At 42.3% G+C, this 25,254-nt stretch overlaps 1 protein-coding gene across 4 annotated transcripts in view; it reads left to right on the top strand.

Moving 5' to 3' along the window:
- MITF (melanocyte inducing transcription factor) overlaps positions 1–15,391 on the top strand; it is a 187,715-nt gene extending 172,324 nt beyond the window's left edge. For 2 of the 4 annotated variants that reach the window (XM_075004955.1, XM_075004957.1), the window contains exons 7-10: positions 2,382–2,456; positions 3,780–3,855; positions 10,352–10,499; positions 11,182–15,391. In XM_075004955.1, the coding sequence (XP_074861056.1) occupies positions 2,382–2,456; positions 3,780–3,855; positions 10,352–10,499; positions 11,182–11,562 (680 nt within the window). In that variant the 3' untranslated portion in view covers positions 11,563–15,391. The remainder of the gene's footprint in view (positions 1–2,381; positions 2,457–3,779; positions 3,856–10,351; positions 10,500–11,181) is intronic. The other 2 variants (XM_075004956.1, XM_075004958.1) reach the window with 1 other exon arrangement.
- The last annotated feature ends 9,863 nt before the right edge of the window (positions 15,392–25,254 follow it).

Below are 25,254 nucleotides of genomic sequence, written 5' to 3'. Positions count from 1 at the left end.
AAAAAAAAAAAAAAAAAAAAAAAAAGTGCAAAATCCTGGTGAGGAAAATAAGAATCATTGTATTCCAGCAACGTCACTAATGACAGTGCTGTTTTTGTTCGTTATGTGAAAATAAAGGGCCCTGTATTGCTGTAGGTGGTAAGTATGTTACAACAGTGGGTAAGCAAAAGATGTACTACAAGCCTCTTATTATTCTGACCTATATATTGAGTTGGTTACTCAAATACTTAGTCATGCTGGTTGATTGAGTTGCTTAATTCTGGTAAATAAGACCACTGACTCCCCACCACTTATATCTCTATGCAGAGCAGTCTCTAACCTTCTTCTGTGGAACATGCCTATGAAGATAAATTTTAAATGTAGCTGTGGTTCACCAAAACCAGCATTTTAAAAACACACTTGATCTGGTGGTTATCACCCTCACCAGCAAGGGAAACTGACAACTTCACTGAGAGCCTTTTAGGTGGTTAAGCTTGTGGTATCTGCTTCCTCTGTGCTGGTCTCCTAGCACCCCATACTGCAAACCCCTACAAGTGTAATGCACAAGAATGGCTATACTGGGCGAGAACAAATGTACACCTGTCCCAGTATCCTGTCTTCTGACAGTGGCCAATGTCAGTTGTCCAAAGGAAAGAACAGGACAGATAATCATCAAATGATGCCTCCACTATCAGTCGTTGCCAGCCTCTGACGAGCAGAGGTGAGGGATACCGCTAGTATCCACTCTGGCTAATAGTCATTGATGGACCTATCCTCTATGATTCTGCCTGGTTTTTTAACCCTATTAAAGGCCTGGTCTTGGCAACATTCTCTGGGAAGGAGTTAGTTGACGTGGAGTTGTAGTCAGTGGTGCTAGTCCTGGGAAGAAAAATTGTTTCTATCTGTGTTTGAAGGATCAGGTGTGAGTTTCTCCAGTTGCTTTTATTAAATTCTGAGGTCTGTGTGTCTGTCTCTTGTCTGAGTACAGGGAAAACCTGTCATTATTTTCTGTGTTACAGCTGCTGCTTATTTGCTTTGTAACTTTGTTCCCATGTGGTAAATAAAATTGGTTGTATTTTAACAGGAGCATGTGTAATTGCAGATTTAGTGGTCTTAAGCATATGTTTCGCATCACCTTTACATGTGGAAATTAAACCCTTTGCTTGTCTGCACAGTAGGGCTGAGATGTTCAAGTCAGAGAACCTCACCATGATTCTTGGTGACTATGCAGATGTTTCTGTAGAATGAAGCAGGTCTTTGCCCACAAAAGCTGATGCTCCAAAATATCTGTTAGCCTAAAAGGTGCCACAGGGATTCTCATTGTTCTCATAGATACAGACTAACACGGCTACTCCTCTGCTACTAGAATTTGTGGGTTAACTTCTTCCCTGTTGTAACTGCAGTAGAGTCGATGAATTTTACTCAGGATGGATTTTACCTATGGTTTCTTAAACTTGTGAAGAAGTGAATTCTTTTTCTGTATTGCTGTAAAGCATGTTGTTGTTTCTTAGCTTTGTGCTTGGTCATTCAGGATTTTGAAGAAACACGTGTGATTGACATAGTTATGTTGCTGTAACCCTCAGTGTAGCCACAATGTTGATCGAAGAGTGCTTCTATCGGTGTAATTAGCATCAACCCTTTCTCGTCTCTATAGGCTTCCTCTGAATCAGGTGTTCTCAAATTTTTTTTTTTTTTTTGAGCTCCTTTTGGAAAATATTTCAGGCTTTGATCCATACTGGTCTCTCCCTCCCAGGGATAGCAAATTACTTCAGTGGTTTGGGCATTGGCCAGCTAAACCCAGGGTTGTGATTTCAATCCTTGAGGGGGGCCATTTAGGCGTCAGTGGCACGGGACTGGACTTAATGACCTCCTGAGGTCCCTTCCAGCTCTATGAGATGTGAACTGTGCATACTTGCAGGACCACTACATGTAATGATCATCCCTGCAGTCAAAGGCACTGAAGCCTCTCAACAAGCATAGAGCAACCCCATGGTGCCACCACACTTATTTCTGTTCCCTACCACGCTGTTTTCAGAGCTATGTAACCAGACACCAACAGCTGCTGCCCCTACCCTGCCCCTTGGCAGTGCCTTCGTTTGGGAACTTGTAGTATGGTAACCTGAGCACAGGATTCTAAAGGTTATCATAATATTCTTTTGTGATCTGCCCCCCTCACCCCCATGCAATAGCCTTGTCATCCCCTTTTGTGTCAGGACTGCCCATTTGAGAAATGCGGGATGGTGTTGTGTCAGCAAAGCTATGACAATGTGGCTTTATCAGTATGGTCTCTGTAGTGAGGTATATCCCTAGTTGAATGTTTATAAAGATATATGTGCTTTATAAATTGCTGTGTGGTATTCCTGAAATTTCCAAAATTCTAATTACTTCATTCACGTGCACAGCGTGTATTTTTCCTACAGAGTCCGAAGCAAGGGCACTGGCTAAAGAGAGGCAAAAAAAGGACAATCACAACTTAAGTAAGTTTGATTTATGCTTAATATTCAGCATTACTGTAATATTTTAATTTGATGGCTCCCAGTGGTGAATAAATGACAGTGATGACTATTAAGGACTTAATTATTTTTAAAAATTTCTGGAATGGAGACTTCTTAAAGCTTTGGGTGGTGTACTGTGTGATATTTACATGGTTTTGTTATTGGTTGTAGCCACAGATCAAATATCCCAAATACTCTCATATTGCTTGCTTAAACCAGCAATCAATATGTTTGCATGAGAACAGTTTTTTAAAATTTATTAGAATATGATCCAAATTCTGAATTCAGAGGGATTTCTCTTGCACTGAAATAACTGAGATTAGAATTAGGCCACTTGCCTTTACAGATAAAAAAGAAAAAAATTATCAGAAAATTCATTGCGGTTTAAACTGAAACTTAATGTTTGCAATGAATTCATTTCATCTTTAAACTTGTGTGCATAAGTGTATCTGTATCCTTTTTTCAAGGACCATACTTCTATATTTACTAACCATGAATCTAAGCCAGTCAGAAATGTATTTTACAAACTTAAAAATTCTAAAAAGACCTTTTAAGGATCCTCTCATATAATTAAGAAGCATTGTTTTACCTCCACATTGGTATCAGAGCTCCACATTGGTTTCAGTAACAACCTTACCTTGATGGCATAATATGGTTTAAGATTTTTAAAATTGATCATGGAGTGTTCCGAGGAAGTATGGCAAATGACTTAAAGAATGAGACCAGGACTCAGAACCTTATAGTCGTTTTTGCATTTCCACTGACAAACTGGATGACTTTGGGCTAATCACTCATCTTCTGTGTCTGTATTTATCCAGTTTAGAAGTGGGTGTAAGACCTACCTGTATTATGAGTACAGTAAACTGTTTCATATCCAGAAGCCCTGGGACTGTGAGGTTGCCATATATTCTGGATAACAGAGAGATATACCCACACATGCATAGCACTAAAAAAAAACGAGATTAGATATTAAGAAACAAACAAAAATGTTTGTAGAATACTTAATTTACCAATAACAGTAGTATTGTACACTATAAACTTACAGTGTATTTACTGTATTTATTTGTATTGACTTTCACTATACTATGCTTATGGAAAACAGAACTAAAATTTACTTATGGCTAAAATGCTGGTTATTTGAGAGTTCTGGATGATAGAATGCCAGTTAACAGAATTTACTGTGTTATAATGCTTAGGAGATGTATCGTGTGTGTGTGTGTGTGTGTGTGTGTGTATCAAAAGTGTTTTTGAAACCTTTAAAGACATAGGATTTTTTTTTAACTAATGTATATTTTTTTCCTAAAGTTGAACGAAGGAGAAGATTTAATATTAACGATCGCATTAAAGAACTAGGCACTTTGATACCTAAATCAAATGACCCGTAAGTATGGTACTGTCTCTTCAGTAATGATGTGTATGAATTTTTGTTGAAAATTTCTCCCAAATAAAATCTGTTCTCTTATGAGTGCCTTTGTGCTCAGTAGCTTACTGTACATTGGCAGTACATTAAGCTAAACCACACAGACACGCTCCCTGGGTGTGAAGAGTGCCCTTGGGTGGACATTTAGCACAGAGTAGCTATTGTGCTTGGAATTCCCTCCCTAGCTTATGCTGCACCATCTTCCTTGTGTAGACAGATTCCTGTAGGACCACATCACCAAGTCTCTTTGCAGTGACTGAAATTCTTAAAGATTTTGACTAATTTTTGTTTGTTCCTCCTGGGTATATGGTTGGGTATATGGTAATAGCTTAATGAACCTTATCAGGCAACAAGTTAGCCTTTGCAGAAGCATTAGTCTGACCTTCCTGGCCCACCCTTTCAGGAAAAAAAAAATTGGCTTTGTCTCAGTTTGCCAGATTATTGAATGCAGACTTGCCATGTGCACACCAGGGCTTGCACGTCCATGCAGAAGTAGCTTTATTAAATAATTTACAGTAATTAATTTGCCATAGCTAGGATAAAAATCTATGAGAGATCTAAAACCTTCATGTTCCAGGACTAAAGCCAATCACTACAGGCTTCAGTCATGTCCGTTGAAGTCCTTGGGAGTATTGCCATTGATTCAGTGTGTGTCTGATCAAGAACATGACACTAACTGTAGGGGAAACTTTGAGTAGGGGAAACTTTCCTACTGGCCTGTTGGCACATAACTGTTCCCCATGGAGGTTTTATATCTTCTGCTGATCCTGGCCGCTAAGAGATAAGGTACTGGACTGAGCGGATCATTGGTCTGATTGGTGTGACAATTCAAGTGGAAAATAATAATGCTCCCAAGCAGACGGACCTCTCAAGTCTTTAAAAAAAAAAAAAAAAAAAAAAAAAAGGCAAAACACAAGCCTCCTGCTTACCTCCTGTTTTAGTATATGAACTAGGTGTTCCTGGGTCCCTGAGGTGGAACCCAAATAGGATTTCTGCTGATTTCAGAGCAGAGCCTGAGGCTTTCCATGTTCCAGTGAACCTAAATCTTCACGTTGATTCTCCCACCATCCACAGAAGGGCAAAGTCACCTAACTGGGCTTATAGACAGGGGGTTAAAGTAACTGCACATTCCAGCCATACCGCTACCGTGTCTTCAGGCAATCCATGTATTCTAACCTTCTTGCAAGGAGCAGGCACCAACTAATGCTTCTGTTGGTTAGGCCTTGTTCATGTCGGGGGAAATTGACTGGCATAGTTGTTCTGTAACTCCTGCGTGCAGATGCTACTCTGAAGTAACAATGATTTTATTCTAGAATATTACTCCACTTCAGGAGCAGAGTAACTATGCCAAAATAAAAGTATCTGTTCTGGATGGGTGTCTGCCGAGGGAGCCATTCTGGAAGAGCAATTGCAGAATAGCTTAGTCAGTCAGTGCCTCCCTGCAAAGGCCCCTTTTTACAGCATCTCTTTTTTAATTTTTAGAAGAGAATTGTGAGGTACGCCCTTAGAGAAAGGACTCAGTTGTGTGCATTCCACTAAATGAAGACCGGTTCAGCAAAAGGATGTGACCCTGAAGAGTAGGCACTTGCCTTCATTCCCGGTCAACTCATTTAGAAAGAGAGATTTTGGGGTGGCTGCCATTCCTCCTCTTGCACTGAGAGAGCTACTAGATCTTACGAGTGGTACACACAAAGCAAAGGTCTGACCCACTGGACTCCTGAATGACCCTAGAGCACTTTTCATAAAGCTGCAGGTGTTAATCCCAATGTCTTAACCGAACTCCAGCTGGGATTCTTGCAGCGAGTGGAGGACTATTGATAGAGTAATTTGATTAAGCTGTGTCTCTTGAGATGACCTGCATCGATTTTTGCATTGCCACAGAACTTCACTATACACTACAGTTTTTGATTCTTCGATGAATGATGACTCAGAGAATCTGTCGGTTCACATTTCTCTCTGTGTACGTTCCTGGTATACAGATGGTGTAATCTAGGGACTGAAGACTGAAAACATTGTTCTATATTTCACTATTTACTTATTTGTTTTTGTTTTGTTTTTGTTTTGGGGTGGTGGTGGTTTGGAGCCATTTATCAGAGCCATCGACTAAGTTGATAAGACAGGTGCTAGGTCTGGGCATTAGTGACAAAAGCACTTATCAGGTGTTTAGATACCTCGTGTTTAGATACCTCGCTTGCAACCAAGTGATTGCAGTATTAATCAACAGAGCAAAGATCAGTCCTCAGAACTTCTTAAAGGATGTGCCCTGTAAGACAAAGAGCATGAAAATATACTTGTCTGTCCCTTTAACAACTTAAACAACAACAAAAAAGCAAAAATCTTTCCTTCTAGCAGCAGTATTTGGAATTTGTGCCCTACATGACACACACAGTCTCTTTCCTCTCCCCTAGTAGGGAACGCCTGGAAAACGCACCCTCACTTGCATCATCGTGGGGGTGATTCTGTGCCAGCCTGTTTGATCTGAGCCTTGCTACTGTGTGTACTCACACAGCTTGATAGTGTGATGAGACACCAGCAGGAAGAATTGGGCCCTGATCAGTGTAAATGGGAAAAGAGACACTTCTCAGTGACACTCTGGAGTCTAGTGTTCTGCCAGCCAGGCTGGGATTCCACAAGGGAGGCTCTTTGTGTGCACAGTCTCCCACGTGTAAGGGAGTAGCATGCACTCCTAGCTAACACAGCAAACCTGTGTGCTGGCTGGCGAGAGGGTTCGCCACACAGACCGTTTCCCTTTCCACCATCTTACACTGGCTAGAGCAGGTCACCCTGGGTGTGTCTACACTTGTGGCAGTATGAGGCATGGAGCTGCTGCGCACCCACCTAGCATATGTATTAAAAACAGTGTAGACAGTGTGGCATGAGTACAGTGTCCTGAACCACCTAGGTACAGTGGTTACAGCACTAGCCTTGTTATGCAGAGGTGGTGAGCCCAGTCCTTGTTGGGGCCTCAGGTGCATTTTATGGTAACAGCTTTCAAGTACTGAGAGGCAGGCTAGATGAACATCTGTCAGAGATGGTGCACTAGGTCCTGTTGTGAGTGCAGGGGACTAGACTCGATAACCTCTTGAGGTCCCTTCTTATTCTATTCTAAACTTGGTGGACTCTACACGGCTTTGGACATGTCCATATTGTGTCTCCTACCTCCATACTGCTGTATTTAGCAGTGTGGTGTCCTGCTGTCTCACTGTTGCTAGAGCCTTTTCCTGTCACAGCGAAAGGCTCTTGTAGTGGAGAAAGGCCCTGACGCTGGGGAGGCAGCAGAGAGAGGCTCTGGCTGAAGGGGAAGGTTATGCCCTGCCAGAACCTTTTCCTGTTTCATGTAGCTTCACATCACAGTGACAAGTGTGGACATGGCCTGCATGTCCCTGCAATGCATAACAATAGGGGTAGGGCCTGTACTCTCCACTGTGCTGTAAATGTAGAGACAGCCTCTAAGTGGTGACAAGTATCAGAGAGGTAGCCGTGTTAGTCTGTATCTTTGAGAACAAGAAGTCCTGTGGCACCTTATAGACTGACAGATATTTTGGAGCATAAGCTTTCGTGGGGCAAAGGCCCTCTTCATCAGATGCATAAGATTCATCTGATGAAGCGGGTCTTTGCCTCCAAAAGCTTATGCTCCAAAATATGTTAGTCTATAAGGTGCCACAGGACTTCTTGTTAGCCTCTAAGTGGGTGCGTTAGTGGCTTAAGATGGCAAAGTAATCCTGCATTGATATGGCATTCTGTGATCTCAAAGGCTCCCATGCCCTTTTCTCCCAGTCAATAACATGTTTCTGCTATCCAGGACTAGAGTTGGCCATTTGTGAATGGGAGTTTAAACATGTTGTTCCAAGATTAGAGTTGCAATCCAGCAATTGCTGTTAATCAGGCAGCCTCACAGACATCGCTGAAAGAAGAGTGAGTCCTCTCATCTTCAGCAGTTCTGTCCTTTGGTGCAAGTGCGCTAGAATGAGAGCTGTGCAAAGCTTGGCTCACTGAGTGCTGCAATTTCCCATCCCTGCAGTTTCATTCCTATGAGAAAGCAATGGTAAGCACACGCCTTCCTCAGTAATTACATGACTCCAAGTCACATACAGTAAGCTGCCTGCTAATGAGTTGCCCTCTGGCTCCCCCTAGTGTACTACACACATCTCTTTTCAATAGAAGCAGAGAAAAAGCCATGCTAGTCTATATACTATCAAAACAAAAAAGCAGTCAAGTAGCACTTTAAAGACTAACAAAATAATTTATTACGTGAGCTTTCGTGGGACAGACCCACTTCTTCAGACCATAGCCATACCAGAACAGCCTCAATATTTAAGGCACAGAGAACCAGAAATAATAATCAAGGTTAACAAATTGGAAAAATATTATCAAGGTGAAAGTGCTACTTGACTGCTTTTTTGTTTTGACAAACTTTTAAGTCATTAACAGAATGGCCCACTTCATTGAAGTGCTGGCTCACGGGTTTGTGGATCAGGAGTGTTTTATGTCTGTTTTGTGCCCATTAACTCTTTGTCTAAGAGAGTTTGAAGTCTGTCCAATATACAAAGCATCTGGGCATTGTTGGCACATGATGGTATATATGATGTTAGTTGAGGAACATAAGAATGTGCCCGTGATTCTGTGTATAACCTGGTTAGGTCAGCTCTGGCTCTCCCTCTTACTTGGACCCCACTCTTTAAATACCCCTCTGAAACAACCCCCCCAACTCATGCATCTGATGAAGCGGGTCTTTGCCCACGAAAGCTTATGCTCCAAAATATCTGTTAGTCTATAAGGTGTCACAAGACTTCTTGTTGTTCCGGTTAGGTCCAGTGATGGTATCTCCAGAACAGATATATGGACAAAGCTGGCAGCAGGCTGTGTTGCAAGGAGAAGTTTCAGGACTGGTGTTCCTGCGGTATAGACTGTGGTTGTGGGTGAGAATCCTCATAAGGTTGGGAGGCTGTCTGTAAGAGAGAACAGGCCTGTCACCTAGGGCCTTCTGGAGTGTGGCATCTGATTAAGGGTAGGTTGTAGGTGTTTAATAATGCGTTGCAGTGGTTTGAGTTGAGGGCTGTAGGTAACGACCAGTGGTGTTCTGTTCCTGCCTTTTTTGGGCCTATCTTGGAGTGGCTGGTCTCTGGGTGTTCATCTGGCCCTGTCGATTTGTTTTTTTGTTTCTCCTGGTGGGTAATTCAGGTTTATGAATATTTGGTAAAGATCTTGTAGTTTTTGGTCTCTGTCAGGAGGATCAGAGTAAATGCGATTGTACCTAAGGGCTTGACTGTAAACAATGGATCTAGTTATGTGTGCAGGATGGAAGCTAGAAGGGTGTAGGTAAGTATAGCGATCAGTGGGTTTCCGGTAGAGCATGGTACTGATCAGGCCATCCTTGATTTGTACTGTAGTGTCCAGGAAATGTATCTCTCACATGGAGTAATCGAGGCATAAATTGATGGCGGGGTGCAGATTGTTAAAGTCCCTGCGGAATTCTTCTAGAGTCTCTATACCATGGGTCCAAATCATAAAGATGTCATCAATGTATCTTAAGTAGAGGAGGGGTAATAGGGTATGAGAGCTGAGGAATCATTGTTCCAGGTCAGCCATAAATATATTAGCATATTGTGGGGCCATGCAGGTGCCCATAGCAGTTCCACTAATCTGGAGGTATAAATTGTCCCCAAATCGGAAATAATTGTGGGTGAGAACAAAGTTACAGAAGTCAGACACCAGATTGGCTGGGGTGACATCAGGGATGGTATTCCTGATTGCTTGTAATCTGTCTTCATGTGGAATACTGGTGTACAGAGCCTCTACATCCATTGTGGCAAGGATGGTGTTGTCAGGAACTTTTCTGATGTTTTGTAATTTCCTCAGGAAGTCAATGGTATCTCGGAGATAGTTGAGAGTGTTGGTGGCATAGGGTTTGAGGAGGGAGTCCACATAACTGGATAGTCCAGTGGTAAGGGTGCCAATACCTGAGATGATAGGTTGTCCGGGGTTCCCAGGTTTGTGGATTCTGGGGAGTAAATAGAATAATGCAGGTTGGGGCTAAGTTGGTGTGTCTGAGTAAATAAGGTCCCGTGTAGCAGCAGGGAGTTCCTTAAATAGTTGTTGTAATTTCTTTTGGGATTCCAAAGTGGGATCAGAGGAGAGAGGTCTGTGAAACGTGGTGTTGGAGAGTTGTCTGGCTGCCTCCTGTGCATAGTCTAACTTATTCATGATGACAACAGCACCCCCTTTGTCAGCTGGTTTGATTATAATGTCTGGGTTATTTTTGAGACTCTGGACAGCATAGTGTTCGGCATAGTTGAGATTGTGTCCCATTTGGCATTGTTTTGCATATAAAAGTAATTTTGTACTTTTGATCAAATGTGTACTCCTTTGTTAAATGCTCCTGCAACTCTGCCGTATGTTGCGGTAGTGTGCATGGGTGAGACTGATTTTTTTTCTTTTCCAAACACTACTTTTACAGGGACATGCGCTGGAATAAGGGTACTATTTTAAAAGCCTCCGTGGACTATATCCGCAAACTTCAGAGAGAACAACAACGCACAAAAGAACTTGAGAATAGGCAGAAGAAACTAGAACATGCTAACAGACATCTGTTGCTCAGAATACAGGTTTGCTGATAAAAGCATTATGAATGAATGGAATAGCTGTGTGTATCACTCCTATCTCATTGCTACAAGAAAATGCCAGCTTACTGTGTAACTTATAGGGAGCCATTGTGCTTCCCTCACATATCTCATAGAGCTGGAAGGAAGGAAGGGACCTCAAGAGGTCATCAAGTCCCGTCCTCTGCCCTCTTGGCGGAACCAAGCGCCATCCCTGACAGAGTTTTTTTTTAATGGATTCAAGTGATAACAAAAAGATCTGGTGTCACTGGCATCCTGGCTCTCTGCAGCATAAAGCTTTGCTGTGGTTGCTGTCTACGCTGTTGATCTGGATACCCATTGAGAACTTAAGCTGCTGGTGTGCCTGGAGACATCTGAATTGTATTGCCTGTGAAATTTGTTTTGGCAATGAGATTGTTTCTGCAGGGAAAGTCTGGAAGTGGTCTGCCACCACTGACTCTCTGCTGACTTTTAATTGGGGGGGAATTACTTAAGTAGTGGTGTGGAGTGGAAGAGGTGGGAGTGTGTGATATCAAGCCCAATTTTTGCAGCAGTAGTGAAAATAGGAGCTGCTGAGAGCCTGCTGCTGTTTATTTGTCCATCAGGAAATGCACATTAATGGTGTATCAGAGCATTACACTTCATTTCTGACTTCAGGTTTTATTGGTTTCTGTTACCACCTTTACAGGAACTTGAGATGCAGGCTCGAGCACACGGACTTTCCCTTGTCCCATCAACTGGCCTTTGCTCACCAGAAGTGGTAAACCGGGTTATCAAACAAGAACCTGTCCTTGACAATTGCAACCAAGACGCACTGCAGCACCACGCAGGTTTATCTTGTACTACTACCCTCGATCTTACTGATGGTACCATCACTTTCAGTGATAACCTTGGCACCTACACTGTCCCCACAAAAGTGGGATCCAAACTGGAAGATATTTTGATGGACGATACTCTCTCCCCTGTCACAGTTACTGACCCACTACTTTCCTCGGTGTCTCCTGGAGCTTCAAAAACAAGTAGCAGAAGAAGCAGCATGAGCATGGAAGATACAGATCATGCTTGTTAGCAGATAATTGGCATGACCTCTCACAAACTGCTTCTGTTCTTAATCAGTAGATTAAATCATTTACACATTCAGGTTTTTTTGATTTTCTTTTAATAATCTACTTGTGCTTCATCAATAGCCCAGTATATATATATATTTTGTGAAAAGACTTGTATATTCTATTTTAGAAGTACCAGTGCCACTGAAATGTTGAACAACTGTACAGCATTTATGAACTGGATTCACCAAGAACTTTGAACTGGTCAAATCTACTCAGAGCAATAGAATTACAAATCAAAACAGTCTGTTTCTATTCAGGGGAAACTTACAAGTTATTCACTTGGAAACTAAATGTAGATCTGAAAAAGGAGAGAGAATGTGAAGAAACCAAAAATACTCACTTTATAACCATGGGTTATATTGATTTAATAGTGCTGCCTTAAAGATACAGTATCCTTCAAACTTAGTTTGGTCTTTATATCACAAGATGTTTAAATCATTATTCTACTTTAATAGTAATAAAACTAGTGTTAACACATACTGATTGTGTTTATTCTGATGTAGAATGTTCCTGGTGATGTTGCTAGAAATGAAACTGTGGGGATGCCTGAATCTGTCTTGAGCTCTTTGGATTGTTGTTATTTTTACTCTCAACTGAGAAGGTTTTGCTTTTGCTCCTATGTTCAGCCTTCTTTTGTTTTTTAAAGCTTTTATTTTGGAAAGGAAACTTAGGGTTTTTTTTTTATCAGCAATAAAACAGGAGCACTGTAAAACGATATACATTTTCAGACAAAATTCAATACATTTTATCAACTGGGCACATTTTGTTGTATATTTCTAACTTGCCTTACTCTTTTTTTTAAAGTGTTGTACAGACTTTTCATTTGCATGGATTCTTTAGTTACCTTTTTGTTTTGTTTTAAATATAGTTGTATTTCATTTATAAGACTATGCCTCTTCATATTTCAAAAAATGTTGATGTTTAAAACTCACTGGAGGTTTTCTGCATTCTTTGTAAACACTTGAAAGGAAGATTTTATGTAGGATACTGGGTAGAGAGATTTTGAGAATATTTTGTATAGTACAGTCTCACTTTGGAAATATTTTAAAGCACAATTTAAAGTGTATAAATTTAGACTAGGTAACAAAATAAAAAGCTCTGTAGAGAAATTGAATTTACATATTTATTTTTAGTGATACAAAAAGAATAGTAATATGCTTTGAAGCCTAATAACTATGTAGTTAATATACCCATTAGAGTAATTAAAATGGTGTTTTTATTTCACCAGTATGGCTGGAAAAAAGTAAATTTACTGTATCTTCAAGTAACTGTTACTTTATAACCATTGTATTAATTTAACTTGCAACAATGTTGTAAAAGTAGTTTTGGTGCATTATCAACGCAAGTGTAGCTCTATGCAATAACCGTAGTTATAATTGTATTATATCAAACCTAGATGTTTTACAAAAATGACTGATGGTCTTAGAGATTTCTCAGTAGCAACCTACAGTTGAAATGTGTCAGAAAAGCATCTTGTTCAGAATGAAGTGCCTTAAATTCTAGTAGTAATCTTCTTGGACTAGCACTGACTGAAGTGTGGCATAGGAGAACATTTCAGGGTGATATTGCTTAGAAATCTGAGTATAGCTTGGGTCCCTATGCAGAAAACAAGAGCTTCCCATTTTCTTTGTGCTATGATGCAAAGATACACATAGTGTATAAAAAAATTTAAAATCTTTAGTGATTGAGTGCCAACATGGCAGACTTGATCAAGAAAACTTGGTCATGGCAGTTTAATATGGTTCAGAAATCAAATGTGACTATGGTGATGAGGAAAGACAGAAGACAAAACATCAGGAGTTTTAGCAGAAGGTTGGTACTGACGGATGCTGCCTCTTTCACGTACACAGTCAGTCAAGAAAAAGTCTTGAAATGACTGTTGCCCGATCCTGCTCTCATTGAAGTTGATAGGAGTGTTTTGCTGGACAAGGCGGATGCATGACTGGGCCTGTTTTCAGCTGTGCTGCTTTCTATTCTGGTACTTGAGGTGGATTGGGGTTTAGAGTGCGAGCTCTTCCATGTGGTCGATACAGAAGAATGTTCTGCTTTACTACGTAGTCCTGCCTCGAGCGCAGGGGACTGGACTAGATGACCTCGCAAGGTCCCTTCCGGTCCTATGCTTCTATGGCTTTATATTGTTAACATTCTTATAGTTGTACAGCCCTTTCACCAGTTAGTGATGCAGTTACTTGTTTCTGCTTGAGTAGCTAACTGTATATGAGCTTCGATAATCACCCGTTTTGTCACTTTTGAGAAGGGGCAAAAGTCAGCTCAGTGTGCAACAAATGCCTGGTTTTCTTAGCCCATTTTTGGACTGTTTCCTATATCTGCTAGATCAGTCGCCAAACTGTGGCCCAGAGGCATTGCGCATGGGTCTCCAATGCTACTTGTTACAGCTCATCTGTACAGTCAGCAAGGCAGCTGAGGTATTCCGATATCGTGGGTGGTTCTCTGCACAGCAGCTGTGCCACAACTCAGCAGCTATGCCTGCAGTCACTTGCTCATGTTGTTGTAGTATGTTCATGGTGACAGAGGAAGGAAATACATGAGCAAAAAAAGACTGGCTATAGGTCTATAGTATGGTCCTGTGCTCCCCTTCTAACTAAGTAAAAGGGTGAGCCGAGGCCAGAGAGGTGCTGCAATTTGACAAAAATGGGATGAATAAGGAAGGCCATTATGGTGGTATAACCATAAAAATCCATTGAAGATGGCCCCACAAGTGGACACCATGTTGGGTTCCACACTGTTATCCCTATAGAAAAGGGATGTAAACTATGCAAACAAGCATCATGCTTACTTGATCCCTGTGTGGACTAAAATGAAATCCTGATGCCCTGTTGCCATGCAGTTTGTAGATAGTCCTCATATGCTGTGATTTGACAAAAGTAGGATTCCTTCCCAAAATCTGGATTTCTCTGGATAAATCTTACTCTGGCCCCCAGCAGCTATATCAAGCTATATGTGATCTTCCATGCTGTACATGGTCTGTAGTCTATCCTCAAGATAGCACACTCAGCTTTGGGTTTTTCCTCCACTCCTCCTCCTCCTTTCTTAGGTCACACCCCATTTTTGGATATTGCAGCTTTTGTGCCAGGAGGAGATGCGGGCTTTTCAGGGAGTCACGTTCTGATGCTGTTGTTCTCTCTATGGCACATGTACCATGAAGCATGTGATCCTTTGTTTTACATGTGAAATAGTGACAAACAGGTGGAGAGTTAGCATCTTGAGGCAAGACATTTATTGCCCAAAATTGTAGTCTGTAGTGACTGCATGAATCCCCATGCCAACAACATGAGCCAGGCCTGTCTTACCTAACCATGTACACGAAATACCAAACGATTCTCACTTTGCCAAAACCATGCAACAAATATAAACATATAGAATACAATGAATTTCTTTTTCATTCCAAAAACAAAAGTTGTTTTTTTTGTTTTTATACTATAAAGCAATACCAACTCTGCAGCCTACAAACAGAAATAGGAAGTGTACAAGGAAAAAAGCAAAGCACAAAATAATGCACTTACATTGATGTTTTTTGACAAAAAATGCACTGGGAGAAGCAGATGTTGATAACATAAAATACCTATATTTCTTGAAAACGTGACATTAATTACTGCCTCTTGCTATGATGCTTGGTACTGTAATGTTGTTGATATTCACCTGCTGTTGACTGCAGGAATAATTTCTGTATGATCCATAGCACTGTAAATTATGGATCAATAGTAATGTATCCGATGAAATACATTGAACTGTTCTTGATAGATGGATTAAAGCATTTGGTTTTTCACATCCTCTGTGTAAGCTGCTTGTGTTCAGAGTAAGTGAATCTTGGTTTTAAATGTCTTTAAGGCTCAAAATATTATGTCACATTTGTGACTTAGTCATTGATAGATACACCAAAGCTTTAAAACTACAGTATTAAGTGATTTTAGTTCATCTGGTGTTACTGCTACTTTTGTTACATGTTTACCATACTGCAGAACTGTCAGTTTCAGTTGCAGGGCAGGATCCCATTGTGGGAGCATGGTGCAAAGAGCCTTCCTGTCTTGAAGATGTATAGTTGAAGCTGATGACTACAAACAACCTCCCCTTGGACTCTGACTTTTGCCATCTTTTGCCCCTTCCCTCTGTTCAAAGTAGAGTTGCGAAGCTTTTCTCCCTGACTTATTGCTGTGACTACTTCACCCTGTGAAGACTCCCCCCTTATCTTTAGCATGAAGTACAATATTTTTTGTCCTAAAATTCAATTCCTCTCTGCTCTACTCAGCCCCACATGACATATCTTTTTGGTTGTGAGGTTGCTATTGTTCTAACACTGCCAGACTTGAGCAGCTGCAAGCTAGTGGCTGTTCCTAATGGTGGCTCTGCCTCCACCCTCCTTCCCCACCCCCTCTTCAAGGACCCATCTCACAGGAGAGAGAAGGGTTGCTGCAGTGGAGAGGCAGTGGAAAAGGTTCCTCATGAGTATTGGGACAAAGTGTTCTGTTTCTGATACCTTTTTGATACCAGAGACAGGGTGTGGGCTGCAGCCTTGTTAAGGTCCCAAGTTCAAAGGGATGTTGCAGGCCATGTGCAGATCCTTTAGCCTGCTTATGAACAAAAAAAGTCCATCTTTGTTCTTGTGCAGGCGGTAGAGTTTATTGGAGTGGTACTTGACCCACTCAAGGACTTTCTGTCTTCCGGACAGGTTTTGTGGCCAGAGGAATATCTGTGTTTCCCCTGAGGATGGCCACAGGGTGCCTGCATCTGCTAAGCCACTTGACAGCATGCACATAGCTGATCTGCTGTGCCAGGCTCTGCATGTGGACCCCACATCGAGCTATTCTCAGTCCAGGGACCACCTGGAAAAGGTTGTCACCATTCCCCTGATGATGATCATCTCACTGTGGTGGTGGACCCAGAGCAAGAATGTCCTTGAAGGAATCCCATTTACCACCCCAGTTCCTTCAGTCAAGTTGATATCAGACACCTCAGGCCTTGGATGGGGATGTGCACCTCAGAAGACTACAGATCCAGGAGCTGTGGTTCCCAGAGGAGGTGGTCCTGTGGAGTTTTTCTACCTCGCCTGTTGGACGAAACGACGAGTCCTGATGGACAGCATGGCCTCAATGTTATGCATCAACAGGAAAGAGGAGAGCACACTCACTGGCACTCTGCCAGGAGGCCTTCTAGCTCTGGAACTTCTGCATCAGCCACATCTATCTGGAAACCTGTCATTTCCTGGGCGTTGGGAATACCCTGGTGGATCATCTTAAGAGAGACTTCACTCATTGCAAGTGATCACTGCCCCACCTCTGGAGGATAGCCTAGGTCAAATCTGGGTGAACTCCCCAAATACATCTTTTCACCACCAGCCAAAACAGAAAATGCCGCTGCTTTTACCCCCCCAGCAGGACCTGAGCAAAGCCACCGCCTCTGATGCTTTCCTTATGATCTGGCTGAGAAGTCTGATGTTCTCATTCCTGCTGATCCTGCTCATTAGCAGGGTCCTTGTAAAGCTCAAAGGGGTGGGGGAGGGGGGGAGGGTGCTGATTCATTATGTTCATAAACATAGCAGCGTCTTCTCCATGGCCTCTTTCTGACCATGGTCAGCTCTTGCACCTCAACCTCTAGTCCCTTCACACTTTGGCATGGATGCTCCATGGTGGAATCTGAGGAGTGCACTTGCTTGGAAGGAGTCCAGCAGGTCCTCCGGGGAATCAGGAGCATGATTTCCAAGCTAACTTACCTAAGTGGACGAAGTTTTCTTGTTGAGCATCGGAGCATAGCATTGCTCTCTTGCTTTCTACAGTGCAATCTGAATTATTTACTGCAGCTCAGGAACCAGGGTATAGTGCATTCTTCCATCAGGGTACACCCCACAGCCCTCTCTCTCCCCCAGCCAATTCAGGGACAAATGGTGCTTTCCCCACAGGGTGAGAGGGTCTCATACGTTCTGCTTCCCAGACTCCTTATACATGAAAGGGTGCATGTTACATTTATGTTCATTTCCTTTTGCCCTCTGGTGGATTTTGCTATTGCTGCAGTCTTAATTACCTCATAGCTGGCTATTGCACATTGTTGTAATTTCTGATGGCCTGTTACAGGTCACTGGATTGGGCAACTCTGAAATTTACTGGCTGGTTGATTTTAGGGAACCTCTCCCAATCCCTGTGCCTCTATTCCTTTCCCAGTCATTAGACTAAAAACCCTTTGGGTCCAGGACTGTCTTGCCTACATCACTTAGCACAGCGGGGTCCCTGGTGCAAATATAGTGAATTTACACACTTTTTTTCCTCCCCTCCCCTAGTCAATACCAGATGCTGACTTCAACTGCGCTGTGTGGTCTGATCCGAGTTCAACTGAGCCAGGTCAAATCAGAACCACTGGTCTGCTCCCAGTTGCACTAATTCCTGGAAGGCCAGTCACAGTTCAGCACACCCTGGTGCTAGCCGCTGCACAAGTAAATAGAAAAAAGATGATCTTGCACACAGTGCTGTGAGTAGAATCTGTTTCTTGCAGGTGTGGGGGAGGAGAGGGCACGTGACTTTCTCACAGGACCCTCCACATGACTCCTCCCCCCATAGTCCAGGGCACCTACACTTGCTCCATCTTCTCTCCAGGATCCACACCCATACTGGAACATGGTGATTCTGTCTCCTTCCCGCAGCACCAGCAACTTGGGAACCACAGCAGTGAACGCAGAAGTGGCTATGTCTCTGGTATAGCTCCACTGCCCCAGTCCCTCCATGCCACTGTGTCTGTCTGGGGTCTGTGCAGCAGCCTGGCTGGAGGACAGAGCTTGGGTGGTATACCTGTACCAGAAGAGCTGCTGGCATTCTGCTCCTCTCCCAGCTGCAGCTCCTGTGACAGCCCTGAACTGCAGGACTCAAGTCCCAGGAACTTCACTGAGAAAGGAGCAGAACACAGGGCCACCAGGTAGCCCCAGGCTGGCAGTTTCTCTGGCATGTTTAGACTGTCCCAGTTCTGTGCTCTCCTGGCACTGCTGTGCATATAGAAATGATCCTCAATGGAGGCGCTAGAGGTGGCACAGCTGTGCCACAGGAGCCCCTGGCATGGGGATATGTGGTGGCCACACATCCTGCTCCTCACGTCTCTTTCCTGTACTGGTATGGCAGACTGCTCAGTACCACCCTACTTGAACTGCTGTCCAGCTGTGCTGACAGCCTTGCCATACTCCTGGCAAGGTGGAGGAGCCCTGCTCCATGCCCCTGAAAGATATCCCAGGTACCAAAGATTTTCCGATTTCCCTTCAGCTTGATGGCAGTGACTGTCACCAGACAAATCATTACAGAGGGAGAGAAAAAAGCAAAACTTTATGGGGAGGTAGCCTTGATTTTCAGTGTGAAGGTGAATTTCTCTGTACAGGCTGAGATATGTATGTCATTTTGCCATGTTTGATTTCTATTACAGTCTGGCACTTGCAGAATTCCTATAACAAACGCGTAACTAATGTGACATCCACACACAACATTACATTAGTTCCGTATGATCGGTTCCATTCCAATGAAGACCCAAAAAATTCATGGTGCGCTAATGTGAGTTATGATTTAATACCGTAATTTGTAAGTAGTTTCATCTGAAAGTAGCATATAATTTACATCGGCAGTAGCAGCTTAAGACAGACAGACACCAAATAAACATTTAGCAGTCTGTTACAAAATATGTGTTAGAATTCTGTTGTGTTCAGTGATCATTTTACACTCCACTTAAATATTTTAAACAAATACCTCCTAGCACCTGCCACTGTTAGAGATCTGGCCTGGCTCTCATTTTCTGCAAGACACCTTGAAACACAGAGGGGCAGGGAGTCAGTGGTGGTGGCTGGGGAGCTGGTGACAGTGGAGGAGCAGGGACTGTGGCTGGAGGGTCGGGAAGCAGGCCACAGCTCTGGAGTGGAGGCTGCAGCCAGGGCCAGAGGACATTAACCTCTGGCGGGTCCTGAAGGTGCCAAACAAGGGAGGTGCAAGCTGTAATACGAAAAAAGAAGAATTTAACAGTTGATTAATACCTTCGTAGAGCATATACCTCATTACATTTTCTCTGTGGTTTAACATTTCATTGAAAGCAATAAAGAAGTGAGCAGGGTGTTTTTTTTAAGCTCTAGTGAGGATAATAGCTTCATTTGAAAAGCAAGGAGTTAAATCAAAGTTTAAGAAATGGAAAAAGAATTAAATTGGTGGTAGATATTAAAAAAATTGCAGAGCAAACAATGAAGAGTGTTTTTAAAGTAGTTTTATTAATACTTTCTACCTTCTTTCTGTGTGTGTGGGTTTTTTTTTTTTTTGGATGACAAGTCTGGCAGACACTGAAGCGATTGAGTTGCTGTCATGTGCCTTTCTTGATATATGTGTATTCGTCGCATAGTACTTCTATGTTTAGCATATTTTAGTATATAATTAAAAATTTCTGCTACTAAGCAACAAAGCCTGGCGGAGGTTGATCTCATTCTGTCACTTGGGAAGACAGAAGGGGGAAAACAATAATCACGTGTTCACCTTCCAGTCTTAATTGTACTCCTAGCTGCTTTGATATGTTGTGATACACATTATTTCCTAAAGACAGAGGTGTAAAGGGAGCATGAGCTATATTGGAAGGGTGAGTGCATCCGTGGAGTCAAGATGGTATCTGAACTAAAATGCCATGCATTTGGGAGCCTGACCTACATTTGGAGGAATTCCCACTGGTTTCTGTGAGCCCTAGACCAGACATTATAGGCAGGCTTTTCATACCTGTGGTCTGTCATTCTTTATTAATTTTCTTGTTGACAGTTTAATTTCCATGAGCTGAAGCACAAGTAAGTACGCAACTCCAATTTGGCTTTCAACAGGAGCTGGGCACATAAATGTCCTTTGTGCTTCTGAAAATCTAACTGTTGTTGTTTTACTTCTTACATATTTACTCAATTTGGCATTGGATGTGTAATGTTTCCTGTTGTCTGGAACAGAAACTACAGACTGAACCTCTCTAGATCGGCAACAGCCAAGGTCCGGCATGATTTTAGTTGGCCATACCCATTATAAGTGGACATCTGTCTAAGTTTCCTGGGGTCTCAGTGGTTTTTTTTTTTTTTTTTTTACAGCCACCAGTCATGGCTCTGTGTTCTGTGCTGTTATTTAGCTCTGATTTACCCCTAAATGTCTTCTAAGAGCCCAGTAAGCAGTGGAAGTGTTCATGATGCTGCTAGACAATATTGACCTCTCGTGGTTCAGCAAATTCTCTAGTTTGGCACTGGTCATGTCCCAAGGTTGCTGGAATACAGAGGTTCAACCTGTAATTTCTATACCACACAACAGGAAACATGTTGCATACTTTAAATTCCGCAGTACTTAGGGTGTGTGTGTGATTTTATGTGATGGCTTTTGTCAGTGTGAGTTTAGAACATCCAATTTACTCATAAGTCAATTATGCTGGTAATTCTGAACGCTCAGTATGGACTTTATACAACATTGTGGTCCCATAGTAACATCATAATTTTCAGTCCAGCTAATCCAGTATCTTGTCCCCACAGATGTTTCAATGGAAGGTTCAATAAACTCTAAAGTAGATGGGTAGGGGAGAGTCAGGCCCATGGAGCTAAATTATCCACCCACTTCCTAATAGAGGAAGGTTTAAAACTAACATCAGAAGATTTTATATCCCTTCCAATACTTGTTATAATATTTACTGTTGTGACTATATTTTTGATAGCTCATGTCCAATCCCTCTTAGAAACCAATCATTTAGCAAGATTCTGTGATACCCTGTGGCCATGAGTTCCACAGTCTAACAAACCAAGTAATGTCTAATGTATGCTGCATCAGTCACTTGCTTCAAAAAAGCTAGTTTACAGATTTTAGATGTCAGCTTTGGTACTCTGTACTAACAAAAAGACCAAGAAGCACCCCAGTGCTCGGTGCCTCTGGATGTATTAGTATGTAGGAGCTCAGTCCAAACTCCCAGCAAAATCACTGATTTATTTTCCTCTTAGCTTAATGGCAGTTGACTAGACAAGGCCCTTATCTGCCCCTGCTATTATGAATGCGCCCATTTAAGCGTACATACCTGTTCTGCAGTCTCAAGTCTGAAGATTTCTTACTATGCCGTTAGCTCCTGTGTTAATGCAATTGTATGTTTTTGTGGCCTAGCATAGGAATCATGTTTAATCAGATTTCACATGACAGCTTTGTCTCCCCCCATATTTGTCTAAGCAGTAGTCAAGAGAATGCTGTTTCAGTACAAAATGGGTGTCCATTTGGATGTGATTGTCAATTTGGGAGTTGATTGCTGTTGAGAAATCAGAGAGAGATGTGATTGTCAAAGCATCTTTGATTTTGTGCACTGGGTGTGATTTATGAGCAGTTTTGTGCTATCCAAAGGATTAGCAGCCTGCAAGAATGCCAGCAGCTCACTGGCTGCTAGCGGACAAGCAGGCAGGGGAAGACTGCAATAGCCTGGATGGGAAGGGTCAGCCACCATCTTCATGCACATTGCCCCGGGCAACCATTCTCTGACCACAGAGGATGCTGGAGTGGCTCATGCCATAGTTTTGTATACACTGTTACATGAAGAGGCAGTATTTTAGGGACAAATTGAAAGCCTTTGACCAGGTAGGTCCCTGGGAAGGTCAGATCCTCTGCAAAAATTCAGCCCTGCCAGTTTGATAGTCGGAGCTGCCCCTGGAGTACAGAAAACATCACATTTCCCTCTCTCTACGCTCTGAATAATGGGCACATTCTGGATCATTCGGACACTTTCCTGCTTATAAGGAATATCCCCTGCTTTTCTAAACATCTCAGATGAGGTGAATCCTTGTTACGGGTTGCGTTAAATCCTCATTCAAACCTTCATTTTTACCTTTGGCTTTACGTAAGGGTACGAGACAGCTAAAGGGCCTCATCTAAAACAAAGCCAAATACTCTGTCCAGAAACTAGCACCATGTGGGTTTGGGAAAGGGTCCCCTTGGCAGTGTGATCAGGTATGTGAGAGAACAGACAAGAAAAAGGGGAGAAGCAGAGGCAAAAAGGAAGACAGCCAAGCAGCAGCCTGTGAGTCCACATGTGAACCTGGATAAACTAAAGACAGTTTAGAGTCTGTTGGCTAAAGCAACTTGGGGCTGTAAAATAAACTTTAAAAAAAAAAAAACCCACAACTTCCATCTTAGCTGGGTGGCCCCAGATATCCTAAGTTCCTGACCATCTTCCCTTCTGGTGTGTCACAGACCTCGTGAGGGCCTGCTGAGTGCTCACGTAACATCGTTATTAAGAACAGAGGCAGCTCTGGGCAAAGTTGCCTCTAATATTTTCCATCCATGTGTGGAATAAATTTTATTATATGTGCTAAGGCATGTGCAGCTATTCACCTCCAACAGAATCACATGTTGCTCTGCTAATCAGCTGAGTTGCATCTGAATCTCTGCCAAGCCCTCAGCCTGCAGGGAACACTGGCTCTTAGAAACACTGTTCTCCAGGGGTTTCTCTGTCAAAAGCAGGAAGTAGCAATAGCATTGGACAGAGGGGTGGTAAGAATGCAGGAGTAATGTCTCCTTAGCCCCCTTTGTTTGGTGTTTGTACAGTGCCTAGCGCAAAGTGGTCCTAAGCTGGGTCTCCCAAGTGCTACTACGATAGAAATAAATTAAGAGAAGGAGAGGCTAGGAGTCACTTTTGGCTTCCCATCTCATGCAAGTGACAAGCTAACTGCTAGGGGACCTTATTTACTTGGTTTCTCCGTTACATGCGGAATCAGCAGAGGTGCAATGGCTGTGAACATCAGATGTGGCAGGGGAATGATAGGGTCATAAAATAGAGCAGTCCAGCCTTGGCTGGTATGCTTTGTGAGAAGCACCTTTCCATGGCTAGTGGATTGCTGCTCCCAGAGGAGCCTAAGGCCAGAAGCCAGGGGAGAACCTGTCAGACTTTTAGGATGGGGCACTGTTGTTTTCTTTGCATATTTTAGGTATCCATGCTTCAGGTGTCAAGAATAAGAGGAAACTTTGCTGGGACAGACTTCTTCCCATCCCTCCCACAAATGAAAGCCAAGGAGCAGAAAAGCAAATGTGGAGGTAAGACAAGGCAAGGGAAGCAGGTGGTGCAAAGGAGGCATTTCAAAGGCTGACATTTAGAGAGACTCTTCCAGCTAGAACAGAAATACTGGAGATGTATCGTTCATAAGTTCCTTCTCTCTTGCATGCATGTGTGTGCACAAAATTGTTTTTCTTTACTAACTGTATATGGTTAATGGCTTTTATTATTTTACCAAACATTGAGAAACCAATACACCAGCAAACAGTAAAATAGCAGATAAACTAGTGGATTAAAAACTCTATTGTTGAGTTCATTTTGCCTGCATCCAACTCCAGCCAAAATGACCACAGTCCTTTGTTTTCTATTTTCCTCATGTGATGCATAACATTTTTCTGTGACTGTCAAGTTACTGAGCTATGATGATTATGCAATTTGATGATATTAAACTTGTTTGTTGTTTTCCAGTTTCCAGTGGTTATTCTTCAGTGCTCATAGTTGCCTTTAATGTGAATGTTTTATGACCTCAGGCAAGTCAAATTCATCCACAGGGTAAATAGCCAGAACTCCTGCCCCCTCAATTTTACTGGGGAGCTACTCTTGCATGTACTATGTGGATTTGTCTCTACACCATATCAGTGTGACATGAATTGAAGTTATTTGGTTCACCCAAATTGAAGTTATTTGGTTCAAGGATTTCTGAACTTGTACAAGTTACAGAAGTAAACCACCAACAGACATTTTTGGTCAACCTAAACCCAAATGTATAACTTGCATCACAGCAGAATTTGACTAAATGTGTTTTGATATATAATTTTAAGTACATACTTCTAGCTAGTTAAGGGAAATGTATTAATCAGAATCACAGCTGTAACAAGTGATGCTAGATCATTTTTGAAGCCATATTGCTGCCAGTTTGCTCTTCCACTCTACTATACATGTGTTAGTCTTTTGTCCACTGTAGTTTCAAAAGTCCCAAGACTTGAACAGCTACTTAAAACATGCTGTTGCCTGTTTCTCATTGAAATGAAGAGATTTTGTAATCTGACACTATAAAATGGTTACTGGATTCAACTGTATGGTTCTGTACCTCATTAGAGTACAAGGCTGATATGTATATTTGCCTCAACATATTCAAACAGAAATGGAAAGTAGCTTAAAATGCCAGAAGTCAGTGTTGTATAGTGTATCATAGACATTTTACTTTCTTTAGCTGTTTTACATAGCATTTTTTCTGATATAATAAACTTACAATAGACAGGTTTTTTTCCACTTGCAAATGGTGCAATCTCATACCATAAAGACTGTTGTAAATAGAAAATGTATTTATTTGCTACATCAAACCCAACTTCTTTTATATACCTTATAGACCTCATGCTTCAGTCTTGATTCTGGAAACACTTCTATCAAGTCCTGTGATCCGTTGGCAGACAGGGGAGAGACGTCCATCTCCACAAGCTCTATTTTCGAACACATCGCTATCTGTGCTAGTGCGTGGAATGAAGGAAAAGGAATTGAAGATCTGCCAGCAGCTTCAAGGGGTTCAGCATTGTGCTCAGAGCCTAGTATGCTACATGTGTGAGAGAATTCAGTGACTGGGGTTAATTACTTCTTGAGCTCTAGCCAAGCACTGGGTGCTATACAATCCAAAT

The sequence above is a fragment of the Carettochelys insculpta genome, chromosome 11 (assembly GCF_033958435.1).
Source record: "Carettochelys insculpta isolate YL-2023 chromosome 11, ASM3395843v1, whole genome shotgun sequence".
Lineage (NCBI taxonomy): Eukaryota > Metazoa > Chordata > Testudines > Carettochelyidae > Carettochelys > Carettochelys insculpta.
The sequence above is the reverse complement of the archived record's forward strand: the minus strand, read 5'-3'. Positions and strand labels throughout refer to the sequence as shown.